The sequence below is a fragment of the Artemia sp. Qi Xiang Cuo genome, chromosome 2 (genome assembly GCF_049724085.1).
Source record: "Artemia sp. Qi Xiang Cuo chromosome 2, ASM4972408v1, whole genome shotgun sequence".
NCBI lineage: Eukaryota > Metazoa > Arthropoda > Branchiopoda > Anostraca > Artemiidae > Artemia > Artemia sp. Qi Xiang Cuo.
Window position 1 is genome coordinate 93,870,980 of NC_142795.1, and position 25,659 is coordinate 93,896,638.

Genomic DNA, 25,659 nt, shown 5'->3' on the forward strand with positions numbered 1-25,659 from the left:
TACGCTTGTTTTAAGATTTATTTATTCATTTATATTAGTACCTATTGTATGTTTGTGTGATATGGTTGTTATTTTAATTTCTGTTCGTTTTGGGTTCCGTTTATACTTCAATAGCAAAATATTTTTGTTTATTTTAAGCTTGATTTGCTTATTCAGTTTAAGTTTTACTCGTTTTAAGATTTATTATTTATTTATATTAGTAGCTGTTGTATGTTTTTTTGCTATGATAGTTTCTGCTCGTTTTCGGTTCCATGTATTCTTCAATTAGTAATCTCTGGTCGTTTTGAGTTATTGTAGATTTTTATTTAATCTTATCTTAAGTTTAATATGGCCTTTATTTTTATAAGACAACCTTCTTTTTCAGAATTTTTTTTATTAATTTAGAAAAAAGAAAAGTGGATAAAGAATCAACAAAAAAAAATGCACCAACAGTTTAATAAAGTTTCTTTCTTTGAAGGTTTTCAAAGACCTTTTATGGGAATCGACAGTGTTAATGTAAATATTGACGGTAAATATTGTCACTAAATACTTTTATTTTTCCCAGTTTCTGCATGGAAAAACTAAAGAAAATGTGGCACTGCCCTAATTATGTGCATAGTGTTAGAACAGACAAGAGAAAACTTTTAGAAAATCGTGGTTTTCAGATTAAATTAGACCTAAAATGGGTTCAGAGTGCTTTGAAGAAAAGCAGCCTTTCAAAGTGCCGTTCCTAAGTTTTATCGCTGTTCCTACGAAATGATAAGTCATACAATAAGTTATTATAGGGAGGAAAGGGGTTAACTTAGAATTAATCTACATGCTGGCAGTGTGGTGGAATATGATTATTTATAACTGAAAATCTGTGCCCGTTAATTAAACGTCTTTGTGAAAAGTTTACTTTCTTCGGTTTGATTTTGGATGTGCTCATAGTTACAACTGAAAACGCCTATACCAGAAGAAGGAGAACAAAGAAACCTCACGGTGAAATGTTGCTTACAATGGATAAATTCTTATTTCTATCAGGACATGGCTCGAGATCTGCCTGTCTAGTCACTTTTGCCGCATTAGCTATATTACCCTTAAGTTTCTTTTCGTCCATTTTAGGCGTCACTGCCGGGTGTCTTCTCGGCTTGTTTTTAGCCTTTAGTCAAAGAGAATTTTTTTGAACTTCTAAAGAGAGATCGCACAGTTTTGCACAGCTTCATTTGCATGTTCAATTTAAGTTTCACTCGTTTTCAAATTTAATTATTCATTTATAAAAGTGCCTGTTGTATATTTTTTGCTATGATTGTTTATTTAATTTCTGTTCGTTTTGGGTTTTGATTATTCTTTAACGGTAATTTTGGGTCGTTTTAGGTTTCAGTCATTGTATATTTTATTTCTTCTTATCTTAAGTTTAATATGGCGTTTACTTTTCTTTGAAAACTTCGTTTTTAGATATTTTTTAATCAGTTTAGAAAATATAAAAGCGGATAAAGAATCAATAAAAAAAATACCCAAAACAATTTAAGAATCTGTAGTTTTCCTTTGAAGGTCTTACTTTCCTTGAGAATCAACAATGTTGATGTTTGTTCTTTACCGACGATGATAAACCTTGTCCCTAATTACTTTTATTTTCACAGTTTCAGCATTGCAAAATTAAAGAAAATGTGGTAGTGCCCTAATACTGCATAGTATTAGAACAAACAGGTGACAAACATTCGAAACTCAAGGTTTTAAGATATAATTAGACCTAAAATGAGTCCACGGTGCAAAAATTTATTTTAATTTTCATTTTGATGTCCTTGGTACTTAGAAGAAAGACAGCCTTTCAAAATGTCGTGCATAAACTTCATAGCTGTTTATACAAATTAACAATTTGAGTCATGCAACAAGTGATGATAGGGAGGAAAGGGGTCAAATTAGAATTAATCTGCAATGTGGCAGTGCGCTGGAATGTGGTTATTTAAAACTGAAATTCTGTGCCTGCTAGTAAATATGTTTGGTGAATATATTACATTTTTAGGGTTGATTTTGGATGGGATCATAGTTGTATTTGTGAAAGCCTCTACAAGAAAAAGGAGAAAAAAGACACCTCAATGTAAAATCTTGTTTGCGAGGATTTGCAGATGTACAGGGAGAATTTTCCATGTAAAGGGAAGTTTCCAGGGGGTGAACTTCTCAGGTTTAATTGTATACTGGGGAGGGTCGTAGCTAAAGCATTTTATTGGTGGGCAAGAGGGAGTGCTATTCAAGAAGTAGTGAAAAAAAGTAACTATTTAACAAACACAGTACACGATGAATTTTAAAACATTACGTAAAACATTATAAACACACATTAAACAATCATAAACATAAGTGCTGGTGTTCGCGTTTACTAGAATTGTTAGCAAGAAGCTGCTGCAGACGACAGTAGTATAGCGTAAACAAGCTTTCGGGTGGGTCAGGGTGAATGTCGTTTGCAGTCGGTATTGTTCAGCCAGATTAACCACTGATGCTGCAGAACACATCCCAACTCCAATTCCCTCAACCCTTACGTCCAGCATAAGATGCTTAATCTCATAGTTGAAACAAGCTCTATTCTAACAGCCATGGGTATCGTGCTATTTATTTGCTCGTAATTTTGAATGGATTTTGACTCTGTAAGATTCAATTTGTTGTACTAAATTTATATTAAACATGGTTAATTGAAACATTATTTATGATTTTTTAAAATTGATTTGTTTGTGGGTTCGCCGATTTATGTTTATAAAGAGCATTGATATCAGTGGGCCAAAGCCGAAACGAAAATCATAAGCAGAGCATTAGCGCTGTCTAAATAAAAGTATGGGGATAAGTCAAAGTATTACCTAGATTGTGAAACATTATATTGTGACATATTGCCCGTATTTAAATACCGACCGTGTTTTAAATTTGAAAATATTTGAAAAATAAAGTTAGAATTATTAACTTATCCATTGGGCATTGTTTGACAAAGAATATCTAGAAAATATGAAAAATTTTTGGCTTCATTGCGGCAGAAACCTTAAATTAATTAAAATTTGCCAGGGATGCCAATTAGAAGAGAAAATTCACTCCTAGAATTTGAAAATTACCGTCCCCTTTGTTTCTTTTTTTTAAACAAATTCTCTAAAGATTGCACAAAAGTTTTTCTTGTGTAAATCAGGGTCAGGAGAAGGGGTATATATTTCTGGAGGATGGTACACTGAATATCTCTTTTATGCCTATAATTCCTTTCACAAGCAAAGCACGGTCTTCTAGTGCTTCATGATAAAACTGATATAAATAATTTATTAGACCACGCTGTTTTTCTATTTACGGAAAATTAAGCAAGAAAAACGGATTTTAGTTTGATTAAAGCATTGGATAAATAACAACCAAATAAAAACTTAACTAAAAACCACTTCGAATATTTCGGCCCCATGTCCGGGAGCATTTCCCAACGGAAAAAAAAGAGAAAAAAAATGTTCTTTAAAAAATTGTATACATCGAAATACAACAAAACTAACACACGAAGAGAGAAAAAAAACAAAAGAAAAGAAAAGAAATATAAATAAATAAATATGAATTAAACTCACATCTTAAATAATACTTCCATTCAGTGACAAAAACAAATATCTATAAGGGCACTATTCGTCTTCTCACAAATCAATGGAAATCTACCAAAAAATGAAGAATATATTTGTACTTGAGCAAAACAATAAAGGTCTTATATAAAGCTATAGAGGTTATTTAAAGGTCATAGGCTAATGGGCCGGGGGTGAGGTGACTTTTATTGTTTTGCTCAAGTATAAATATACTCTTCATTTTCTGGTAGATTTCCATTGATTTATGAGGAGACGAATAGTACCCTTATAGACATTTGTTTTTGTCACTGAATGGAAGTATTATTTAAGATGTGAGTTTAATTCATATTTATTTATTTATATTTCTTTTCTTTTCTTTTGTTTTTTTTCTCTCTTCGTGTGTTAGTTTTGTTGTATTTCGATGTATACAATTTGTTAAAGAACATTTTTTTCTCCTTTTTTTCAGTTGAGAAAGGCTCCCGGACGTGGGGCCGAAATATTCGGAGTGTTTTTTAATTAAGTGTTTATTTGGTTGTTATTTATTCAATGATTTAATAAAACTAAAACCCGTTTTTCTGGATTATTTTTTCGTATATAAAACTGATAAAAATAGAAAAAGACAATGGGTTGGTGTAACTTATACGCGCCCACAAAATTACTAAATTAAAAAAAAATATGAATATTTTGTTTTAATTCCATTTATTGTATTCTCAGCAGACATTTCGTACAGCATGCTGATGCAAAAATATATGTACCACAAGTACCGCTGGCATTTTGTGAAATATGAAAAATTTCATTCATAATTCTTAGCATATTTACGTCGGTTATTCTTTTGGAGCTGGTTAAAAGAAATATTTAGAAAAGCGAAAGTAGCGAGAAGTCAGCCTGGTATTTTACGTAGAGGCAGTTCAATATTTATCCGTCAGTATGTGAAACCAAAATGCATTAAATAGGACGTTATTAATGTTTATTAGGCGTTTCAATGACAAATAAGAGAATCAAAGTTTCAATTAAAAACTGGGAATAAAAATTAAAACGATTAGATGTTTCCTGGCGCGAACCCCGCTCTATCAAATTCCATGACCAAACTACAATCAATTTGGCCTATCTAGTTGTAGTGCGAATATCATTATAAAAAGCACTAAATATTATTTTCTTTTTCAATTATTTCTTTTTCATCAAGGAAATTATATTCACTGTATATTTACCTTCTTATTCTTCAATGATTCTATTTTTGTCTTATTTGCAGATGTAGAGGGTGTATTTATTTCCACTTTTGAAGGTTTCAAGGAAACACCTTAAATATTAAGGAAAAAAGTAGACCTGAGAAAATGTGGTGAAACAGGAAGCATAGAACATTTTTCAGTTTTGCCGTTAATTAGGGTCACATTTTAACTTGATCAGGCTCCAAAGGCTGTAAATTTGGAAAAATATAAACGTGGAACATATTATGAAGTGTGCTTGACCGCCAGTTTTCTCGTTTTCCTTGTGTTAAAAATGAGCATGGATTAACAAAAAAAAAGTATCTGCTCAAAATAAAAAGCAAATTTGACGCTTAAAATGAGCAACAGCTATAAAGCTACTTAATAAATTATAGTTTTTTTCAAATTATTGGGGATAGGTGGTCAACCGCCCCCCACCCCCAACGACCCCACTGTACTGAGGAAATTTGCCAGAATTCCTACACAAAATTTTTGTATATGTCTTGCTTTCTTTTTATTGACTCAATTTTACAAGTGGAGATGTTAAGGGCAATATTGTCCAGGGTAATTTTTCACCAGGATTGAATTGTTCCGAGGATATTCCGTGGGGATGGAGATTTTCTCATGGAGATGGAGCCAGATTTCCTTGCGTTATTTAAAACTATCATAAATTAAATAAAAAAAAACAGTTTTTATTCGACTGAAAGTAAGGATCAACATTAAAACTTAAAACGGACATAAATTATTAAGTACATCAGGGGGCTTGTCCCATCCTCAGCCCCACACTTTTTACGCTAAAAATTTAAATTTTTATCCCAATTATTTAAAAACGACTCCTGAAATACAAAGGCACTTTTTTAAAAGTACCGATAAGCTTTAGCGTGAAGAGTGAGGTGTTGACAATAAAAACAACCCCCCTCATATACGTAATATTTTCTGTACATTCAGCTGAAAAAAAAATTGTTTAATTTTCTTTAAGGTAAGAAAATATTCTCTTTTATTGGATGAACAGCAATTTTCTGATCCTAAAACAAGAGACGTTTACTTAGCATAAACGGGCCAATCCGAGCGTGTAAAGATGTTCAACAATGCAAACCTGATATTAATGAGTTACTGTTTTTAAGGCTAACACCTAAATTTTGAAAACTACTTTATAGAAGTATCTTGAGGTATGATAAAATGTATAAGTACAATGGACAAATATTATTAAGACTTAGTAACACCTTATCACACTCAGAAAAATAAGATTATCAAAAAGCCAGAAGGAGAACAAAGAGGACTCTAGAATCTTTTGGTTTTAAGAAAAAGAAGACTTATTAAGCATCTCGTATAAACAGAATAGAAACGTGCCAATGGGTGGGTCCCATTTCTTAACTTTTGATTACTCTGAACAAATATCTAAAAAAAAAAAAATGATAATACTCATTATTAATTACTATGGTGACGTGGAAAGCAATTCTAAAGGGCCCTACATACATAAAATGTTTCGGGCAACAATTTTAGGGGCTCAGTGGGAAAACAATGGGGGTATTAAAACAATACCTATGCACGAGATTTTTTTAACTAACATTATGGGCACTAATAGTCAGTTGCAGGTTATCAGTAGTTCTATGATTGATTTCAAGTTGTTATTTGGTTCATTTTTCATTAAAATTATTATTCTAAAAAAACTCATTAAATTTTCGATTTTTTCATTATTAAATTATTAAGTTCTTTTATTTATTAAATATTTAATTATCATTACAAATCGGCGTCGAAAAATGCTATGAACGCACATAAGAAATGTTTATCGGCAAACTATTTAAAATATAACTTCATGAGTTTCCGAACAGAATGAACCAACTTGTTACTTACAATCGAAATAGTGACTCCGAAAGTGACTCTGATAATGAAGAAGTGATACATAAAAAAGCTATTGATCCTTTTAAATCATCTATTGTTATTCTGGCTAATACTGCACCTGATGTTGTTGTAAGTAGCATAGATTAATTCAGTGGAAATGGGGAATTCCCCCAGAGGCTACTTAGACAGTGCCTAGGCTACTACCCCAAGTACTTGAACTGTGTCCAATATTACCTTAAATTGCCTTAAACTCTATCATTCTGGTATGAAAGGATAGCAGTAAATTTGCAGGTGGCACTATGATTTAGCTAGCCTAAGATGAAAATGAAAGCATCATTTGATGCCTTTTTTATGCTATTTCATAATTCAATAGTTACTTTTGTTGCAAATTGCATCTTGAGCCCTTAAAGGAGCCCCAAAGGTATTTCATTTTGTAACTACACAAAGAAATTATCAATGCTAGTTAGGTTAATGAAAAGTTGTTGGTAAATTTTTACCAAATCGTATCATTGACTCACAAATAAAGTGAGGTAAAGTTCTACAAAATCATATTATTGAGTTAGGACAAAAGTGAATACACCATTCAATGCCTTTTTTTTATGCTGATTACGAATATAATAAGCATTTCTATCGGAAATGAATTTCAGCCCCCCCCCCCTATATAGGCCAATTCAGGGTTAGGTTAGGTATAGCCTATATAGGGGGGGGGGCTGAAGGTATTTATTTAGCCTTGGCCCCCTGATAAGGAGACATGTTAAGAAAACAATTCTTACTTTAAAAATATGTATAATGATCCTAGTTCTTATATTATCCAAGGGGAGAACCTTTATCATCAAGTCTTTCCTCTAAAAATCCTAAAAAGTGAAAAAGTTTCCAAATATCACCACCTTTTTAATTCAATGCTTAAGTCTTTTGAAATGGCTGCTGTAAACTGCTGCCAAATAAGTTGTTTTATAGATAATGTTTAGCACGTGTTTAACAGGTGTGTCAAAAAACGTGTTTAAAGAAAAAGTAGTGGTATATTGAGATTAGAGAAATTGTGAATTCTGTTATAAATCATGCCATTAACAAAAAATTTATGTGTTTTATGTGACAATAAAATTATGTCTTTTATATTATTTTATGTCTTTTTATATTATTTCATTTCTTTTCATAACCTAACCACTGCTATTAATATTTTGTATTTATACCACTGCTATTCGCCCTTTACCACTGCTATTTGCCTTTTGCCACTGCTATTAATATTTTGTATTTACGCCACTGCTATTTGCCCTTTGCCACTGCTATTTAAAAATAAAATAAAAAGACCAGCATGAACGCTATCTATAAAAGAACTTATTAGGTGGCAATTTAAAAAGACTTAAGCATTGAATTGAAAGTATGGTGATATTTGCAAACTTTTTCTCTTTTGAAGATTTTTAGAGGAAAAACTTGATGATAAAGGTTCTCCCCTTGGATAATATAAGAACTAGGATCATTATACATATTTTAAAGTAAGAATTGTTTTCTTAACATGTCTCCTTATGAGGGGGCCAAGGCTAAATAATTACCGGGCTGAAATTCATTTCTGATAGAAATGCTTATTATATTTGTAATTAGTTTAAAAAAGGCATCAAATGGTGTATTCACTTTATTCCTAACTCAATAAAATGTTTTGTAGAAATTTACCTATTGACTTACAAATAAAGTGTACATACCACTCAATGCCTTTTTTTATGCTCTTTCCAAATATAATAATCATTTTTCTTGGAAATGAATTTCACCCCCACCTCTACATGTACCAATTCAGGGTATATATTTCCACATTAGGGGGGTTGGGGGCAAATTTTATTTCTGGTGTAAATGGGAGGTAGATTTAAACTTTACCTCCACCCCCCTAATGTGCAAATATATACCTTGAATTGGTATATAGGGATGGGGGTGAAATATATATTCGACAAAAATGATTTTTATATTTAGAAAGAGCATAAAAAAAGGTTTTGAGTGGTATTATTCATAAGTCAATAATATGATTTGAAAATTTACCAAGTTGTTAAAAAAATTACTAGTTTTTAAGTAAGTTGTTCAAGAGTAATATACTCCAAAAATAATTAGCCTATTTATAACAATTCAAACCTCATTTATTGGGCAACTCAAATATAAACTGTTTTCCTAAAGTTTCAAGTTTTTTAAATACTGTCAACAAAAATAGCACCAAATTTTGTGATTCAAAGCTTTGCTGTCAACAATTCAGGGTATATATTTGCACATTAGTGGGGTGGGGGTGGGTAAATTTGCAGTGGGCTATATAATTTAGCTAGGATGAAAGTGAAAACATCATTTGATGCTTTTTCAAAATTCATATAAAATACCTTTGGGGCCCCTTTAAGGGCTCAAGATGCAATTTGCAACAGCAGTGATTATTGAATTATGAAAGAGCATAAAAAAGCATCAAATGATGTTTTCACAGTAATTTTTTTGCAAATCATATTATTGACTTATGAATAAAGTAAACATTTGACTGTATCAGCTACCCCTAAAAAACATGGAGTCATCAGCATAAAAGACTATATTTTTACAGTCAAGGGCACCACTAATATAAATATTGAATATAGTTGGGCTAAGCTGAGTTCCTTGAGGTACTCTACTCTTCACTGGTTGTGGGTTGGAGTAAACTAGTGAGCTATTAGAAATATATAGAACAGCAACCTGTGTTCTTTCAGTCAGAAAGGACATAGCTCAGTCAACAACTTCTTCAATTAATTGCTGGCATTCTAGTTTTAGCTTCAGTCTATAACTGAAGCTAAATTTATTTAAAGGGAATTTATTTTTTACCTTCAATCTACAATGGCATCATAGGCATCAAGCAGGCTTGTATCTATTGACCTGCCTTTTGTAAAGCCATGTTGGCAGTTGGGCCAAAGGTTGATGTCTGTCAGACGTTTTATGATAGTATTCTTTATCATACCTTCCATAATTTTAGAGGGTCCAGAGGTCAGACTGATAGTTCTGTACTTTTTGACATTTGTAGGGTATAAGTACAGATGATTTGACAGTTTTTGTAAAAAAAAAAGTTTTTCTACTCCAGAAGTCTTAAGACTTTTAGTTTGAAAAGGGTTTCAGTATGTAGGAAAAACATCTAGGAATCTAACTGTTTGTTGAGAAGTTTGAAGTTTTATCTGAAAAGGGTACAAACCTCCAATTTTCCAAAAATTAGAGCATTTTCACCTATCACCTACATATTTGACACAACAAAAAAGTTATCTGTTTTCAATGCAAGTCAGAACCCAATTTAACATGTGTCAGAATACCTGTGGGCAGAACCTGGTGTATTCAACATGTACATTCTTTTTTTTCCCCAGGAGTATAAACTTATTTACACATAATTTACAAAAAACAAATGCCAAGGAACCTTTTGGTTTGTTAGGCCAACTTCCAACACATAATTTAATATAAATAAACAAAAACAAAATAATATCCCCCGCCAATGGGCTAACAAAACAACACAACCAAAAACTTCCATTATGGCACTACTAAAAAAATCAAATAAGTTGATAAATATTATTACAAAAATCCCTCAATTTTCCCTGGAAACTACTTTAGTCATACTCACCCACAACCCCAATTGGTAAATGACTCCAGGAGCACAGCAATACATGCCAAGCAGAGAACTGTGACAGGGTTGTTTCACACTGCAGCTGCCAAAATGCATCTGCATTTCTTGTATTATAATTGTGAAGATCCACACCAGTTATAAACATGCCATTAAAACATTCTGAGGTAAGGTTATTAATAATATCAAACATTAGCATAGACCAATAAAAAAGGAAAATACCTGCTAGAGGAAGAATATTCAGTTTCAAATACACATTTCTCACTGAATCTCTTGGTCCATAATTTGCTAAAATCCTAATGACAGAATTCTGCAAAGCTCTTAAGGTTTTTAAGATGGGATTGAAAAGTTGAAGACCATACTGAACAACAATATAAAAGGTAACAATGGACAAGTGAAAAATACAAGATTCTAAGGACAAATTTGCTTCAATTTCCTAATAATTCCAACATTACAGGCAATTTTAGATGTTATACAATTTATATGATCTGAAAAACTAAGTGTCTCATCTACAATAATGCCTAAATACCTAGTCTAGTGTACTCCATTAATAAATGAATTCCCACACCTTAACTTATCTACCCAAGGATAATACTTTTTAGAACGAGCAAACAACAGAAAATTACACTTCTTAAAATTTTTTTCCAGCTTATTCAACCTAATCCACTTTTCAATAAAACTTTTATCATGTTCAACTGCACGGATCAAGTCTTTTTCAGTTCTTGCACATACTGTTAAATTAGTATCATTAGCAAATAAAACTAAAGCTTTTACAGGGATCACATTTGGGTCTCCACTGTTTACTGAATCAACAATATTAGATAAAACTCCACATAGATCATTAATATATACAGCAAATAAGAGTGGATCAAGGGGAAATCCCTGTGGGACCCCAGACTCGACATTATATTCACATGTAGCTTGTTTTCCATCATCCAAATATAATTTTCTATCACTTAGGTAAGACTTCAACAGATTCAAAGCTCTTCCTCTTGTACCAGCATTATCTAATTTACGTAATAGAATTTTATGGTCCACAGAATTGAACAGTTTTAAAATATCTAAAAACACAGTTATGACTTTAAGATGTTTATCAAGGCCATCATTAACCAACGTTGTAAGAAACTGAACTGCATGCTCTGTAGAATGTTTCTTTCTGAAACCAAATTGGTTCTTAAAAAAAATCCTTTCTTCTCTAGAAATGTCTCAATCCTTAGGCATAATATCTTCTCCATTATTCTAGCTATAATCAGAAGCAGTGATATTGGTCTATTGTTGTTAGGATCTTCTTGGTCACCTGACTTAAAAACTGGCACTATTTTTGCAGTTTTAAACAGCTGAGGGAACATTCCATCCTTAAAACACCCATTAATAAGTTTGACAAGTTGATCCTTAATAACTGGAAAAATTTCTTTCAGGACATGGAGGGATAAAAAATCTGATCCAGCAGAATTATTCTTTATTCCAGAAATCACTGTTAACACTTCACTTTCATTCGTCTTTTGCAGCCACATACTTGTTTCACTAGCTGGCCCAATATACTGGTGAAACAACTGTTCGTTTTGATGTATACTTACTGGCTGTCTAATTTCATTACCTGTATTAGAAAAATGATTGGCCAGTTTTTCATTAAAATCTGCCTGGTATTATTCACTTCCACATGGCTTCTTGTCAATTCCTCCAATTATCGACCGAATAACTTTCCAAGTCTTCAAAGAGCTATCTCTACATGACTCAAACATTCTTGAGTAATAATCCTTTTTTGCTTTTCTTAACAATTTATTGAGCGCGTTATTATAATTCTTATAAATATTTCGGTCTAATTCTCGGTCAGTAATTTTACTGACCTTAATGTAAATTTTACTGATATTAATGTAAATGAATAAATAAATCTTAAAATGAGTGAAACTTAAAAAGAATATGCAAATCAAGTTTGAATCGAATAAAAATAACTACAAACAAGAGATTGGTTATCGCCTCACTGCAGAAGCTTAAAACCTACTGCATCATTGACGCTTTACTAAAAACGAATTATATTACGAATATTTTCTTTTGTACTTAGTATTGGAAATAAATATTAAAATTACAGTAAAATTTTGAACTGATGAGCTTTTAGCAATTAATATCATTATGCATCAAATATTCAGTTTAATTTATTAGTTCTTTTCAAGATTGGTCAAGACAAATATAGTTTCACTACAAACAAAATTTGGATACTTGGACTTATATAATGCATACCTCCTCTTGATGCTAGTCGAAAGATATGGATATCTTGATATCCATGGATATCCATGGATATTTTTTTGCACTTCTTTCATTTTTTTTTTTATAGTTATCTTAATACACACTTCATTGATCAAATTTGTGACTTTTTCATACCACAGTGCAAACCTGTCACCATAATTCGCGCATTCACTTAAACATCTCCAATCACACTCCTCAAGTCGCTCTTTCATTCCATTAATTTTCGATTTATCAAAATATGAGTATTGTCTATTTCTATTCTCAGAATCATTATGCATGTCTTTTTCAATATCTATACATACCATAATTGAACAGTGATCAGACACATCATTTGGGATTACAATTGGGCTATCATATTTAACACTCAAAAAAATTTTATCTATCAAAGTTTCAGACGTCTCAGTAATATGAGTACACCCATCAATAACTGGGTGAAGACTAAAACTAAACATAAGATTACAAAAATTATTACAAACCACATTTTCCCTATTCTTCATATCAATATTAAAATCACCCATCACAAAACAATGAGCCAAAGATGGTAGTTGCATCAGCTGTGACTCCATATAATCCATAAATTGTTGTAACAAACTTGAAGGAACCTTGCCAACAAATTTAAAGTATACAAAAAAATGTGCTCACCTTGAAAGCTACTTATTTTTACCCATGTGGAGCAAAACGTGCAATTTGCTTAATCGGCCGTTAATTAAGCCATGGCAAAAAGCTTAAATCTCTAACATTCAGCTCCCAATTTGTCAATTCTCCTCTCCACATAAACGATTATCCTGCTGTTATTATCCGCAAAAAATTTTTCATTGAACACTTGAAATCAGGCAATAGCTAGGTTAGGATGCAATCGAAACTACCTGTATGAATGCATTCAGGTAAATTTAATTTCCTAACAATGAAATCACTATCTGAATAGTTCAAACTATAATCTTTTTTAAACTGGTTTAGCTCTTCACTCTTTGAAGTCTGACAGTGAACTGAATTCTTGTTTCTTTGTTTTTCTTCAACTTCATTTAATGTGTAAAAAGTATAAAGCACTATGCAAAAAGTAGAAGCAATAAAACTAACAAAATTGCTTCAAGTATGTAGTATTTTGTACAACAAAATTGTTTTAAAAAATTTCAATATACATTATTAAATACAACTAGTATTTAGTATAACAAAATTGTTTCACTAGCATTTTGGAAGAGATAGGGTCTAAGAAAACAGGAGTAGATTTCAAGAAATTAAAAATTTTTATTGTCATTATATTTTATTTAGTGGATTTTATTTTCATATGCAGATTCTTAGCTTCATCCAAAACATAGCTTAGAATTTTTTTTTTTGGGGGGGGTCACTGTTGATATTTTTATTACATGGTTCTAGGTGTTTAGCTCCCCTATGACATGGTTCTAGGTGTTTAACTAGGAACCTAGTTTTGACAATGCAAAATTTGTTGCCATTCTAATTTAATTTTATCAAGAAAAAGCTAATGTGACTAGAATTCAGATAGAATCAGATGTATCTTAATGCATTGGTGCTCATTCCGATTTTTTTTTTTTTTTTTTTTTTTTTTGCAATTAATAGACAAATAAAAGCAGTTTGAACATTACATACATGAAAAATTGTCAGGAACCCCATTTATTGTCAAAAAAAGGAAACTGACTGAATTAAATGTTCTTTCCTTGTCTTGGTGTACCGTACTGTGTCAATGTTTCCTATTGTTGAAATACAAAAACGGCTTCAAGAGATGGCACTCTAAGTCGCGGCTAAGCAGAGTTATTCCGTTTTGAAGGAAAATTTGGACAGGGGCTCCAAAATTACACTGTCAAATCATTGGTACCATTACTCTATGTTTGTCAAATACTTGCATTAAAATTTATGTTTCATTAACACAGACCATAGGATCCCAACCATGGGACCTAGATGGGCTTGATGCAGCTAATTAGGCTATAATTGACTTACAGTTAGTAATACCCTATTTTGGATTTGCTGACTGTAATTTAGAAAAACCTTATTTTTTCACCTTTACCTTAAGCTAAATCATAATTGCCAGATAGATAAGGTGTTGACAACCTCCTGTAGATATCTTGTTGTTGGTTATGTGATTACTTCAGTTGGTGTTTGTATTGTTTTTTTTTTTGTGATGATTATTTATTAAGCCAACCAACCTGCAACAAAAACACATAATAAAGCAAGCAGCACATAAGCAAGAACAAAACACTACATCTCCTTTCTTTCACAGGTATTAATAACTGCCACACGCTAACAATAACAAAAAAAATTGACTACCTCAAAGTTTAGTAGCTTCTGAGTTTTTATTACATCACCCCTGTTTTGTCTATATGTCATGGTGGGCAACATGGAGTATAATGCAGGGCTGGGATAAGTTTTGTTGCCCTTTTTTGTACATTCTCTATGGCTTTAGCATCTATTTTTGTTTTGTGGGGTTGCTACTACCATCCCAAACTCAAGGTAAGGGTAGACAAGGGATGTACATAGTTTATTTACCGCACATAGTTCCCTTGGGATAAATATGTGCTTATCAAGCCCAAGAGCTTGGTTAGCTTTAGCAACCTATGCTTGCATGTAGCAGTGATATTTCAATTCATTATCAGTAATAACCCCTAGGTCTGTCTCTTTACTAACTGCTTCTACTTGATCATCTTTATTAAAACGAGTATGCTGAGGGTTATTATGTTCAAGATACAAAACTTGTATATTGAACTAAATCAAAAGACACTATCTATATCCAAGTAATCAAAAAGGCATATCTGCAATATTTTAGGAACAGGTAAGGGTATTAACCTGAAACCTTCAGGGTTTTGACTAATACTACTTTGGCTGGGTAGCACATACTGATTCTGTAAAGTTTGCATTAGCAATATCTCAGGAGTGGCTGAGGACATTAAGTTGAAATTTTCAGGGTATGTTGAACAGGGCTTGAACCTTCAGGAAATGCTGAGGAAGATATTAAACTAAATTAAAAGATACTGTTTGCATCCAAGTTATCAAAATTGTATATTTGCAGTGTGCTAAGGGTCAGACTATTCAATCAAAATATACTATGTACATCTCATTTGTCCAAAGGGTGTATCTGAAATATCTCAGAACAGCTAATGACATTTAGTTGGAACTTTCAGGGGATGTTGAGGGGGATATTGGACTAAATCAAAAGCCACTAGTTAAAACTATTAAATTAGAATTGGATATTCTAATTCTTATGCCAGAGACATGAAAAACTAGAGAAATACTCATTATGTTAACCAAAAAAATACGTTGGCAATCAAAAGGAACAGAAACTGTTTAAAGAAAACTTTCCCAAAAGGAGGTTCTTCAAACAAAAACTAAAGAGCCAAGTTAAACTTAAGACCAGCAGAAATATATTCTTACAATGATTCAAACTCAAAACAACCAGAAATTACTATTCAAGTATAAATGGAACCTAAACAAACATAAATTAAAATAAACTATCATAGAAAACATAGAGATAGTAGGTACTAATATAGATGAACAAAAAAAATCTTAGAACAAGTAAAAATTAAATTGAATGTTCAAGTCAATCTTAAAAAGAACAAACATTACTGCAATACAAGTTTGGCTTCAGCCCTTTTCCCCCCTTCTTAGCTGTAAAAGTCTGAAGTTTGTTGTGTCATTTACACTTTACTGAAAATGAATACAAATATTTTCTTTTATATTTAATACATTGAAAAATAAAAATAGACACTACAGTGAACTAAAACTTCAAATTACTTAGTTTCTAGGAATTAATATCATTTATATATATAATATTCAGTTTATTTTCATTAGTTCTCTCTGGTCGTTAGTGTTCAAGATACATATGGTTTTCATCAAGACATTTTGGGTGTGATGGAAGATTTTTTTTTATACAAAAACAGCAGGTAAAATAATGGGGAGCTTTTTTTTAAGACAGTGAAATTTACTCAAACTTAAAATCAATATTTCAACCCTATTTCCAAGGGCCATCCTCAACAAAGTAAATTTGTAAAAAAAAGACTTATAGTAAAATACGGCCTTTAAAACTAAAATTATAAATCATAAAAAGTTCCCAGAATCATTACTTCAACAAAATTAAACCAACTACAACAATTTTTCATTTTAGTTTTAAAGGGTGCATTTTAGTTTTAAAGTTTTTTTATTTAAATGTATTTTTTCTGAGGAAGGTTTTGCCAACTAGATTCAGATGAAGTCATAAATGAAATAGATTTAGATAGTATAAACTGAATATTGTGGCATGAATAAGAAGGTCAGCTGGAAATCTTGTTCTGTCATTTCTAAAACAATAAAGTTATGACCTCTTATTTTGGCTCTTGTTTGTTTCTTTCCAAAATTGAATTTAAAAAAATTGAACTGGACCTATTAAACAACATACCCTTTTAAGAACAAAAATATGGCTGTTATGACATACAAAGCTTAACTTGATCTTGTATAATGATATTTCAATGCAATAGCAGAGGAAAATTAGAATCAAGGTCCCTAGAGACAGCATACATTTTCAGACTTTTTATGCTCTCCTTTGCAATTGGTTTGAATTGGCCTGTTGCTATTAAAAAATATTCTCCCTTATTTGCCATCATTCAAAAATTAAGTAGAGACCTTAATATTGTCAGTTAGTGTAATTATTCTAGTTAACTTATTTTGATTAGGGATTCACCTTTTTCTTTTACTGATGGCCTGTGACACCCCCCTCCCCTGAAAGAAGATAAGCTCACTAAGCTCATGATTTGTTTTTACTTTGTATTTGATGATTTTGACGTTTTATTTTGGAAAGTAGATCTGATTTGATCTTCTGTATTCTTGTTTAGTGATTGTGTGTTAGTATTTGTAATCTGTTCCATTTCTAAAATTAATTTATTCCTTCATCAGCCCCAAGAAGATCATCACCTTGCAATTGATCCAAGATGTAAGGAGCTTACCTACAATCCAAAGGCTGAAGATTTGTTTGCTCCCGTCCCAGGCCCAGAATGGCCATTCAAAACCCAACAAATGAAAGCACCAAGAAATGCTTTGGCTGGTTTTGTTGAGCCAGCTCATGTGAATGATTTTCAGTTTGAAGCACAGAGAAGGACTTTTGCCAGCTATGGTTTGTTATACTTGATTCTAGCTTGTACTACTTTTTATAGTCAAAACTTGTATATTAAAATAATGATCATTTCTGGCATTTATAATAAAGTAAATGTAAAGAAATTCAAACATTGTAATGTAATATAGTTAAATATTTTATTGGGATATTAGGAAGCCATGGTGAAATAATTTGCCCAAATCTTTCAAAAACTTGACTAATTTTTCTGATTTTTGTAGAGACCTTGAAACAATTTGTCTCTGGTTGTATGGTTTTTGGGGTGTGATTAAATTAAAATTAATTTGCTCTCAACTTTCCCATAAAAACGCTTTTTGGATGGAATTAGGGGTTTTGGGTGTGTTGGTAAATGGAATGAATTGGTGATAGGAAGGGTTGTTTGCAATCAGGAGCCAGGTAAACGCAGGAGTTGTTTCTCCATCCTTTCTTTTCTTCTCTCTTTCTTGATTTGTTTACATTATATGTGTTTAAGGGGGTTATATACTTCAAACAAGTGAAAGCTTAAGGAGGGTTAGGTTTTTAAAAATAAACTCCAATTTTTAATCTAATATAAAACATTTATGGTGCTTTTCACTGTCTTACACTTTCTAATGTACTGGCTTTTAACGGCATAAATATGCACTTCTCATATATTTCAAGCCACTTGGTGATTAGGTTGGGAAAAAAAAATCCCTGAATGCTGATGAGCCGAGAGCAAGACCCATCCCACTAACATCCGTCTGTCAGTTGAGATTATCAGACACCTGTGTTGTAAAAAAAAAGCTAAATGTATTCACATTTCCATCAAAATTCCATTCCAAAATATATCTAAGAATATTTGCAGGCTTAAATAACCTGAATTTGCCAACAAGAAAAAGTCTAAAGAGTCTTTACTGGAAGGCCCATAAGCACAAATAGAAGAAGTGGATTAGGTATTGAAATAATATAAAAAGAGTTTTATAAGAGGTCTGTAATGAGAGAATAACTAGGATGACTGGGAAAAGTTTGTGGATGAAAGAGGGTCAACTACCAATATTTTGCTTTTTGGTGAGTCAGATGGGGTCATACTAGAAGCAGGGTATCTCCTCTTTGGTTGCAAAGGGTTTATTAGAAACAATCAACAGCAAGCAAGAATTCCATCAAAGGAAGAAAATACTGAGGCTATTAGTATAGTGAAGTGGTGAGGTAGAGTTTGCAGCTATTAGCCTATAGTCCCCATGCGCTGTAATTGAATGTTAATGGTAGCTGTAGTAGTAATTAAAGCTTATTTTATTAAGCTTTATATATTTAACTATCAAGTATGTTACATTACCGCCAGTATTTATATGTTAGCCTACTGTAACATGATTAACTGCATATTTTTAAACAACTGTTTTAGTTAAATCATATAATTTATATTGCTGTTTATCCAACAATATTAAAACTCCTGATTGTTGAGAAGATAATACTTCTAGTTTGGATGAGAATCCTTCAAGATTTTTGGTTATGAGCCTTCCTGTTTTAGGTTCAAATAAGCTTGATACCTCAATCTAATCTCTAGTTTAAGGAATAAGTAATATAGACTTATGTATTACATGGCAAATAGATGCCAAAAAGGATTATGTACTTCATTTTGGGTCTCTGGTAAAATCATATCTTTTCATTTTGTACAAAATGTTATACAATTGCACTAAGACATTTATGTTGAAATCTTGTAGTAGTTAAGTGTTTAGACTGTGACGTTCATTTGGGAGGGGAACCACCACCTAGTTTGGCTGCTCCCCCCCTCATACCTAAGTTTTTGAAAAATACCATTATGGTATTATCATTGAAATGACTATTTTGGTGTTTTCACTGAAAAAACTGAAAAAGCAACGAAATTGCCCCCTACTAGTTTTTGAATACTACACTCTGCCCTTCTCCTGTTCATTTCTGTGAATCAGGTTCACAGAACCTGATTAGGTTTTCTTTAATAACTAATGATAGTGATATACAAAATATTCCCATAAATTTTGTTCTTTGCTAAGGCTAGGAGTGAGCTAAGATGAAAAGGGGACGTTGGATACCAAAAAGGTTGATCAAGTGGACAGCTTCTTTGGATGAAGGATGACAGATTGCCAAAGATGTTCTTTTCGGCCAACTGTCTAAGGCTAAATAAAAAGCAAGCTGTCCTTAATTGGGGTGGGAGGATGTGGTAAGGAAAGATTTAAGGGAAATGGGAACTTTCTTTGAGGGTGTAAAGAGGGAGATATTTTACAGATATCGGGTAGAGGAGAAGCATGCGTTACTGTGTTGGCATCAGGTGGCTTGGTGTTGTGGTGAATTGTTGTTTGTAGAAGTAGTACTGCCAGTATAGGGGGTTTCGTGGTCTTATTTCTAATAGCAATAACACTAGTCCGCATATGTGTCTAATTGTCTTATCCTTAGGGTAGGCGTGGTGGATTAGATCACTATTCCTGGAAAAAGAGGGTGAGTTAAAGTTATAAAATGAAAACTAAGTTTGAATTTTAAATTTTTTGTTTGAGGGGAAAGAATCCATTTATTTAAGCAGAGGGGAAATCATCTCTCCTTCCAATAAGGATGGGCCGTACTTCTGTATTCCCCATTATACACTCAGGTACAGATTTACTTTGTGTTTCAAAGTATATTTGTTTGTTATATATATGTCAAAAAACTTATTCTTATTATGAAAAAAAGAAGAAAACCCAAAAGAAATTGAGAGTATGTCTTCCATTAAAGGCCAAAGGTTGACTGAATTTACAAAAAAAGAAGCTTGGATAGATTGAAAATGAATCTTTTGCATTTCAATTAACCAATCAATTAATATGTAATGAAAAGAATTTGGAAATGCATATCTTTGGCATAAAAAACGCTACTTATTTCGCAATTCCACAATTTGAGTTTTTGTAATGATGAAATTAAAATTGCCTTGTGAATATAAAGCTCTTTTCTAAACCTTATAGATTTTGTTTTTTATCTTTAATGGTGCAATGTGAGAGCAATTCATACTTACAAATTTTATACATATAAGCTTATTTATCCTCCGTTCTCACTCATCCTATAAAATTAATATAAAATGCTAAAACATTCGCCACCTAATATCACTCATCTTTTGCAAATCATAGAGCCAATGTTGATTATCACGCTTAAGGCAGATCTTATATACAAATTGAATTTGACAACAAACAATTTTCTTTTCAACTGATAAGTTAGAAGCAGAATTACAACTTAAAACGGACAGAAATTATTCTGTATTTGAAGTGAGTTGCCTTCTCCTCAATACCTCACTTTTCACGTTTAATTGTTTTAGAACTTTTAAAAAAGCCTCTTTTTCTAATTAAACGGCCCCTGTGTTTCAGGAGTCGTTCTTAAAGGATTGGGACAAAAATTCCAACTGTAACCTAAAGAGTGAGGTATTGAGGAGAGGTCAACCCCCTCATACACAGAGTAGTCTGTGCTCGTTTTAAGTTTTAATAATGTTCCTTAATTTGAGTTGAAAAATCTTATTTTATATTTTAATTTCTGATAGTTTTTAAAGAATGCTGGGAAATCCAGCTTCCCTCCATGTAAAATTCCCTCCCTCCACAGAAAATTCCTCAAAGTAAAGTTACTCCCACGTCAAATGCCCCCCCCCTTGGGCAATGCCATCTTCACTGAAATTCCCCTGGAAAATTTCTTCAAAACGATTCCATCTGAAAAATCTCAAAATTGTCCTTAGCATATCGGGTTTCCTTCCATCAAAAAATTCTCAATGTTTAAAAACAAACAGGCAGAAAATGCCCTTCCCCCTCAAAAAAAATTTGTCTGCATGCATCCAAGTAACAAATATAGTCTACGTAAATAATGGGTAAATTTTGTATTTTACAGTTCTTTCCCAAGGGGCTGTGCGGGGTCATGTTATCCCAAAGACATAGTTATTGGACGTTTTAACTATGCTGAACAAAAACGTTACCTCAAAATTTTTATCGGACGACTTTAGGGAAAACTGGGCGTGGGAGGGGGGACTAGCTGCCGTCTAATCTTTTTTGTCCCTTAAAAAAGAGTACTACAACTTTTGATTTCTGATCAAATGAGCCCTTTTCTGATCATCTAGGATCACTAGTTTTATTCAATCACTCTTGGGGAAAAACAAACAACAAAATATGCACACACATCTGCTATCTTTCTTCTGACAAAAAAGGGCAAATTTCCACATTTTTGTGTATAAGAGCTTCAAACTTGTACAGCGCGGTTCTCTAATATGCTGAATTTGTGGGTGGGATTTTCAATAGGATCGCTTAACGTTTCGGTGATGTTTTCTAAAATTGGGCAGATTTCATCAGGCTCTTAGATTTTGATGGGTAACATTAAAGTTCATAAAATATGTATATTTGAATCGATATAAAAATTGGATTATTTTGGTGTAACTATTGTTATCAAAACTCATGTTTTTTAGAGTTTCGGTTAATGTTGAGCCGCGTCGCTCCTTACTTACAGTTTGTTACCACAAACTGTTTGACGAGGCAAGTCTGAAAGCCCGTGTAGCTCCAAGTGGCTTGTTGGAAACCCGTTATCTACGCTCTTTTTGTTTTTCTTTTACTTAGACAAAGCTAAATAAAAGTGTTTAATATTAAAAAATAGATTATATTCTTTTTATTTTCAAATTTTTATCTTTCAACAGGCTAGGCCTTTGATCCTTTTTCAAATGTGAAGTTTTCGTCATCCTTATATATTGGCTTCTTAGTCACTGCACATGAGAAGGACTGCGCGTCAGTTTTTGAAAAAGCAAAACAATAGCCTCTAAAAACAAAAAAAAATAAAAATAATCAGTGAGTTAAAAATGCACCTATTCACGTATAAAAATGATTCATTTTTGATTCAGCTGTAGAAGATTCATTTCCAATCATTCTGTGCATGGTACCATTGTACTATTGTGCATTCCTGGACATTGCACAATCTCCTTCCACTGATTAGACTGAATATTTATATACTCCTTTTGTGTTTTCTTTAATTTCCAACAGCAGCACGTCAATTAGGTGATTCAGAAATACACACGTATCTTTTCTACTTTTCTTTGCCCACCATAAATATATCAATATTTACAGCTTTTCATTATTGTGTATTATTTTTGTTTAATTTGCCCTTTCTTGTGTTGAAAAACTGAGACTCCTCTTGGTTATTCGTTCTGGCCTCATGAGTTCTTATAGCGTAATTTTCATAGCTTTGTTTTTTCAACAGGCTATGCCATTGACCCGTCTTTAGATGGGCAGTCTCAGCAATGCCAATTTATTGGCTCCTCAGGCACTGCAGAGAAAAAAGATGGTGCTTCAGTTTTCGAGTCGACAGAAAAACGTCCTTTAGATAAAAGAAAAAGAGAAACTAATGACAACCCTGAAGATACCGAAGGATTCCTTGGTCCATGGGGGAAATTCGTTGATGAGAAGACAGTTGCAAAACCCTCACCGGTACAATAGTATATTTTTTTTCAAGTTGTTTAAAAATATGTTTTTCATTGTTTTCGTCCATTTCATCTCACAGTTGGTATATTCTAATTGTCTTAGCGCATTCACTCTAGAATAACTTTCTGTAGGGACTTCCATGGATGAGAACTTACTGAGCTATGGGTAAAATTATCTTTTAAAATATGCAAGTAATTTAATTAGTTTTACATCATCCTCTGACAGTTGGCCCTGAATGCTGTTATTGTATTAAAGACAAACTGTATGTATTTCTTTCTGCTGGTATTGGTAGTTCTGTATAGTCAATGTAATACAAGGAAGACAAGTATGAACACAAATTAGCTGACTGTTTCAAATTATGAAATATAGGTTCGTTAGACTATTAAAACAAGTCCAGCACTTTTACTTGTTGAAACTTCTAAGATCATGCTTCTCTGATGTAAGGCCTTTCATCTCTGATTTCTGTTGTTTGGTGATGATTGCTGAGCTTTTACTGGCACACAAAACCATGATTGGCCACTTTTAACCGTAAAAGTTAATGCTATTGAATGTCTAAGGTTAAAAGTTTTCAGGGGCTTAAAGTTTCAGCAGATACCCATGATTACTGTCGTGCTAATGGTAGAAGCAAATAAAAGTGCTTCAATTGGTTGAAAGCATGTGTAAAATCTCTTAAGGTAAAAGTTGTGCTAAGGATAAAAGTCGAGAAAGGTAATTGGGTGATTTGACTACACAATGTCAACTTCACCAACTTATATATTTTTATTCATTATTTCAAATACTAAGCGAATAGGCTTGTCGTTTGCTTAGCCAACCCCCAATAGTTTTTGTTAGATACGAAATTTTATTTTCGAATATTTCTCACTTACGACTATTGCTCGACTTTATTAAAAGTAAGAACATCAAAGTAATACAAAAAGGTGAGAAGGTATTAGATTTTTAATTTACTTTCGAAAAAGCCTACTTCTGATTTTATAGGGTCATTGATCCAGAAACGACGCTCAAATCATCTACCTAATCATGGTCTTGGAGAGTCTTACCTTGGCATTTGATTCAGTGATCTCCCATAGCCTTTGCCGTGTTCCTTAGTTCAAAGTTCATTAAAATAATCCATATAAACGATGGTAAGGCACAACCACGCTCAACTCTTTATTCCAAATCAGCTACTAACCTCACTCCCGACCTTAACTGCAGCAATAATGTCCTTGTGCATAGCTTTAACCAACTTAATATAGTTATGCAGTATACCATACAAGGATAGCACTTTCAGTAAAGCTCCAATTACGGCTGAATCAAATGGCTAATCATAATCTATAAACCTGTGAACTAAAGGGGTCTGAAGCTTGAGCTAATTCTCACTAATTAATCTAAGAATGAAAATTTGGTTCATGTTTCCCCGCCTGTTCCTAAAGCCACATTGTTTCTTCTCTTGAAACTGCCTGTAGCATCTCTTTGTCTAATAAGTACCTTCATGCTAAGTAATTTGCTTCCAACAGAAACATAGCTAATGTCGCCAAAATTACTACTTTCACTCTAATCAAGTTTCTTATAAAGGGTATAATTTAAGTTTTTCAAAAATAAATAGGCAGTTACCCTTTCTCAAAAATCATAATAATAATCTTCAGTAATTTGTTTTAACTTCGCAGCCACCTTATTTCAATCACTGGTTTACCATATCAGAACTCTATCCGAATCAAACACTATCAGAAATTGGGGCCTTATTATTTTTTATTTTTATTATTATATTATTTTGTTGTTGATATGAAATATGCTAGTAGACTTTCACATAATCAGAATTTCATTCCGGCAACAAAGATCCAACGCTTCCTTTTATCATTTCAATCGATATTCTAACCATTGACTTTATAGCATAATGTTTTCAATGCATCTTATTTTCTTTCATTTCATTCCTCTTTTTCATTTCATTCTCCATTCAAACCGTTGATTGTGTGGCTTAACGTTTTTCATGCCTCTTATTTTTTTCATTTCATTTCTCGTTTTCCTTTCATTCGACATTCTAACCATTGACTTTATGGCTTAATGTTTTTCATACATTTTATTTTCTTTCATTTCATTCCTCTTTTTCATTTCGTTCCTCTTTTTCATTTCATCCGACATTCAAACCGTTGATTTTATGGCTTAATATTTTTCATACATCTAATTTTCTTTCATTTCATTCCTCTTTTTCATTTCATTCGACTTTCCAACCATTGACTTAATGGCTTAATGTTTTTCATTCATCTTATTTTCTTTTATCTCATCCCTCCTTTTCATTTCATTCGACTTTCCAACCATTGACTTATAGCTTAATTTTTTCCATACATCTTTTTTTTCATTTCATTCCTCTTTTTCATTTCATTTGACATTCTAACCTTTGACTTTATGGCGTAATGTTTTTCATACATCTTATTTTTATTTAATTTCATTCCTCTTTTTCATTTAATTCCTCTTTTTAATTTCATTCGACATTCAAACAGTTGATTTTATAGATTAATGTTTTCCATACATCTTATTTTCTTTAATTTCATTCTACATTCTAACAATTGACTTTATAGCTAAATGTTTTCCATACATCTTATTTTCTTTCATTTCATTCCTCTTTTTATTTCATTCGACATTCTAAACATTGACTTTATAGCTTGATGTTTTCCATACATCTTATTTTCTTTTATTTCATTCCTAACCATACGTTTTACCATACTCTTTTTCAGTTCATTCGACATTCTAACCATTGACTTTATAGCTTAATGTTTTCCATACATCTTATTTTCTT

At 32.3% G+C, this 25,659-nt stretch overlaps 2 protein-coding genes across 2 annotated transcripts in view; one reads left to right on the top strand and one right to left on the bottom strand.

Annotated features, from left to right (window-relative positions):
- Positions 1–1,078, bottom strand: part of LOC148955828 (uncharacterized) — a 31,385-nt gene extending 30,307 nt beyond the window's left edge. Inside the window, exon 1 of the mRNA XM_089107918.1 lies at positions 977–1,078. Within this exon, the coding sequence (XP_088964044.1) occupies positions 977–1,078 (102 nt within the window). The remainder of the gene's footprint in view (positions 1–976) is intronic.
- A 5,461-nt stretch (positions 1,079–6,539) lies between these two features.
- LOC148955829 (pre-mRNA-processing factor 17) overlaps positions 6,540–25,659 on the top strand; it is a 58,967-nt gene continuing 39,847 nt past the window's right edge. Inside the window, 3 exon segments of the mRNA XM_089104454.1 lie at positions 6,540–6,697; positions 17,280–17,496; positions 22,669–22,895. Coding sequence (XP_088960580.1) covers positions 6,560–6,697; positions 17,280–17,496; positions 22,669–22,895 — 582 coding nt within the window. The 5' untranslated portion in view covers positions 6,540–6,559.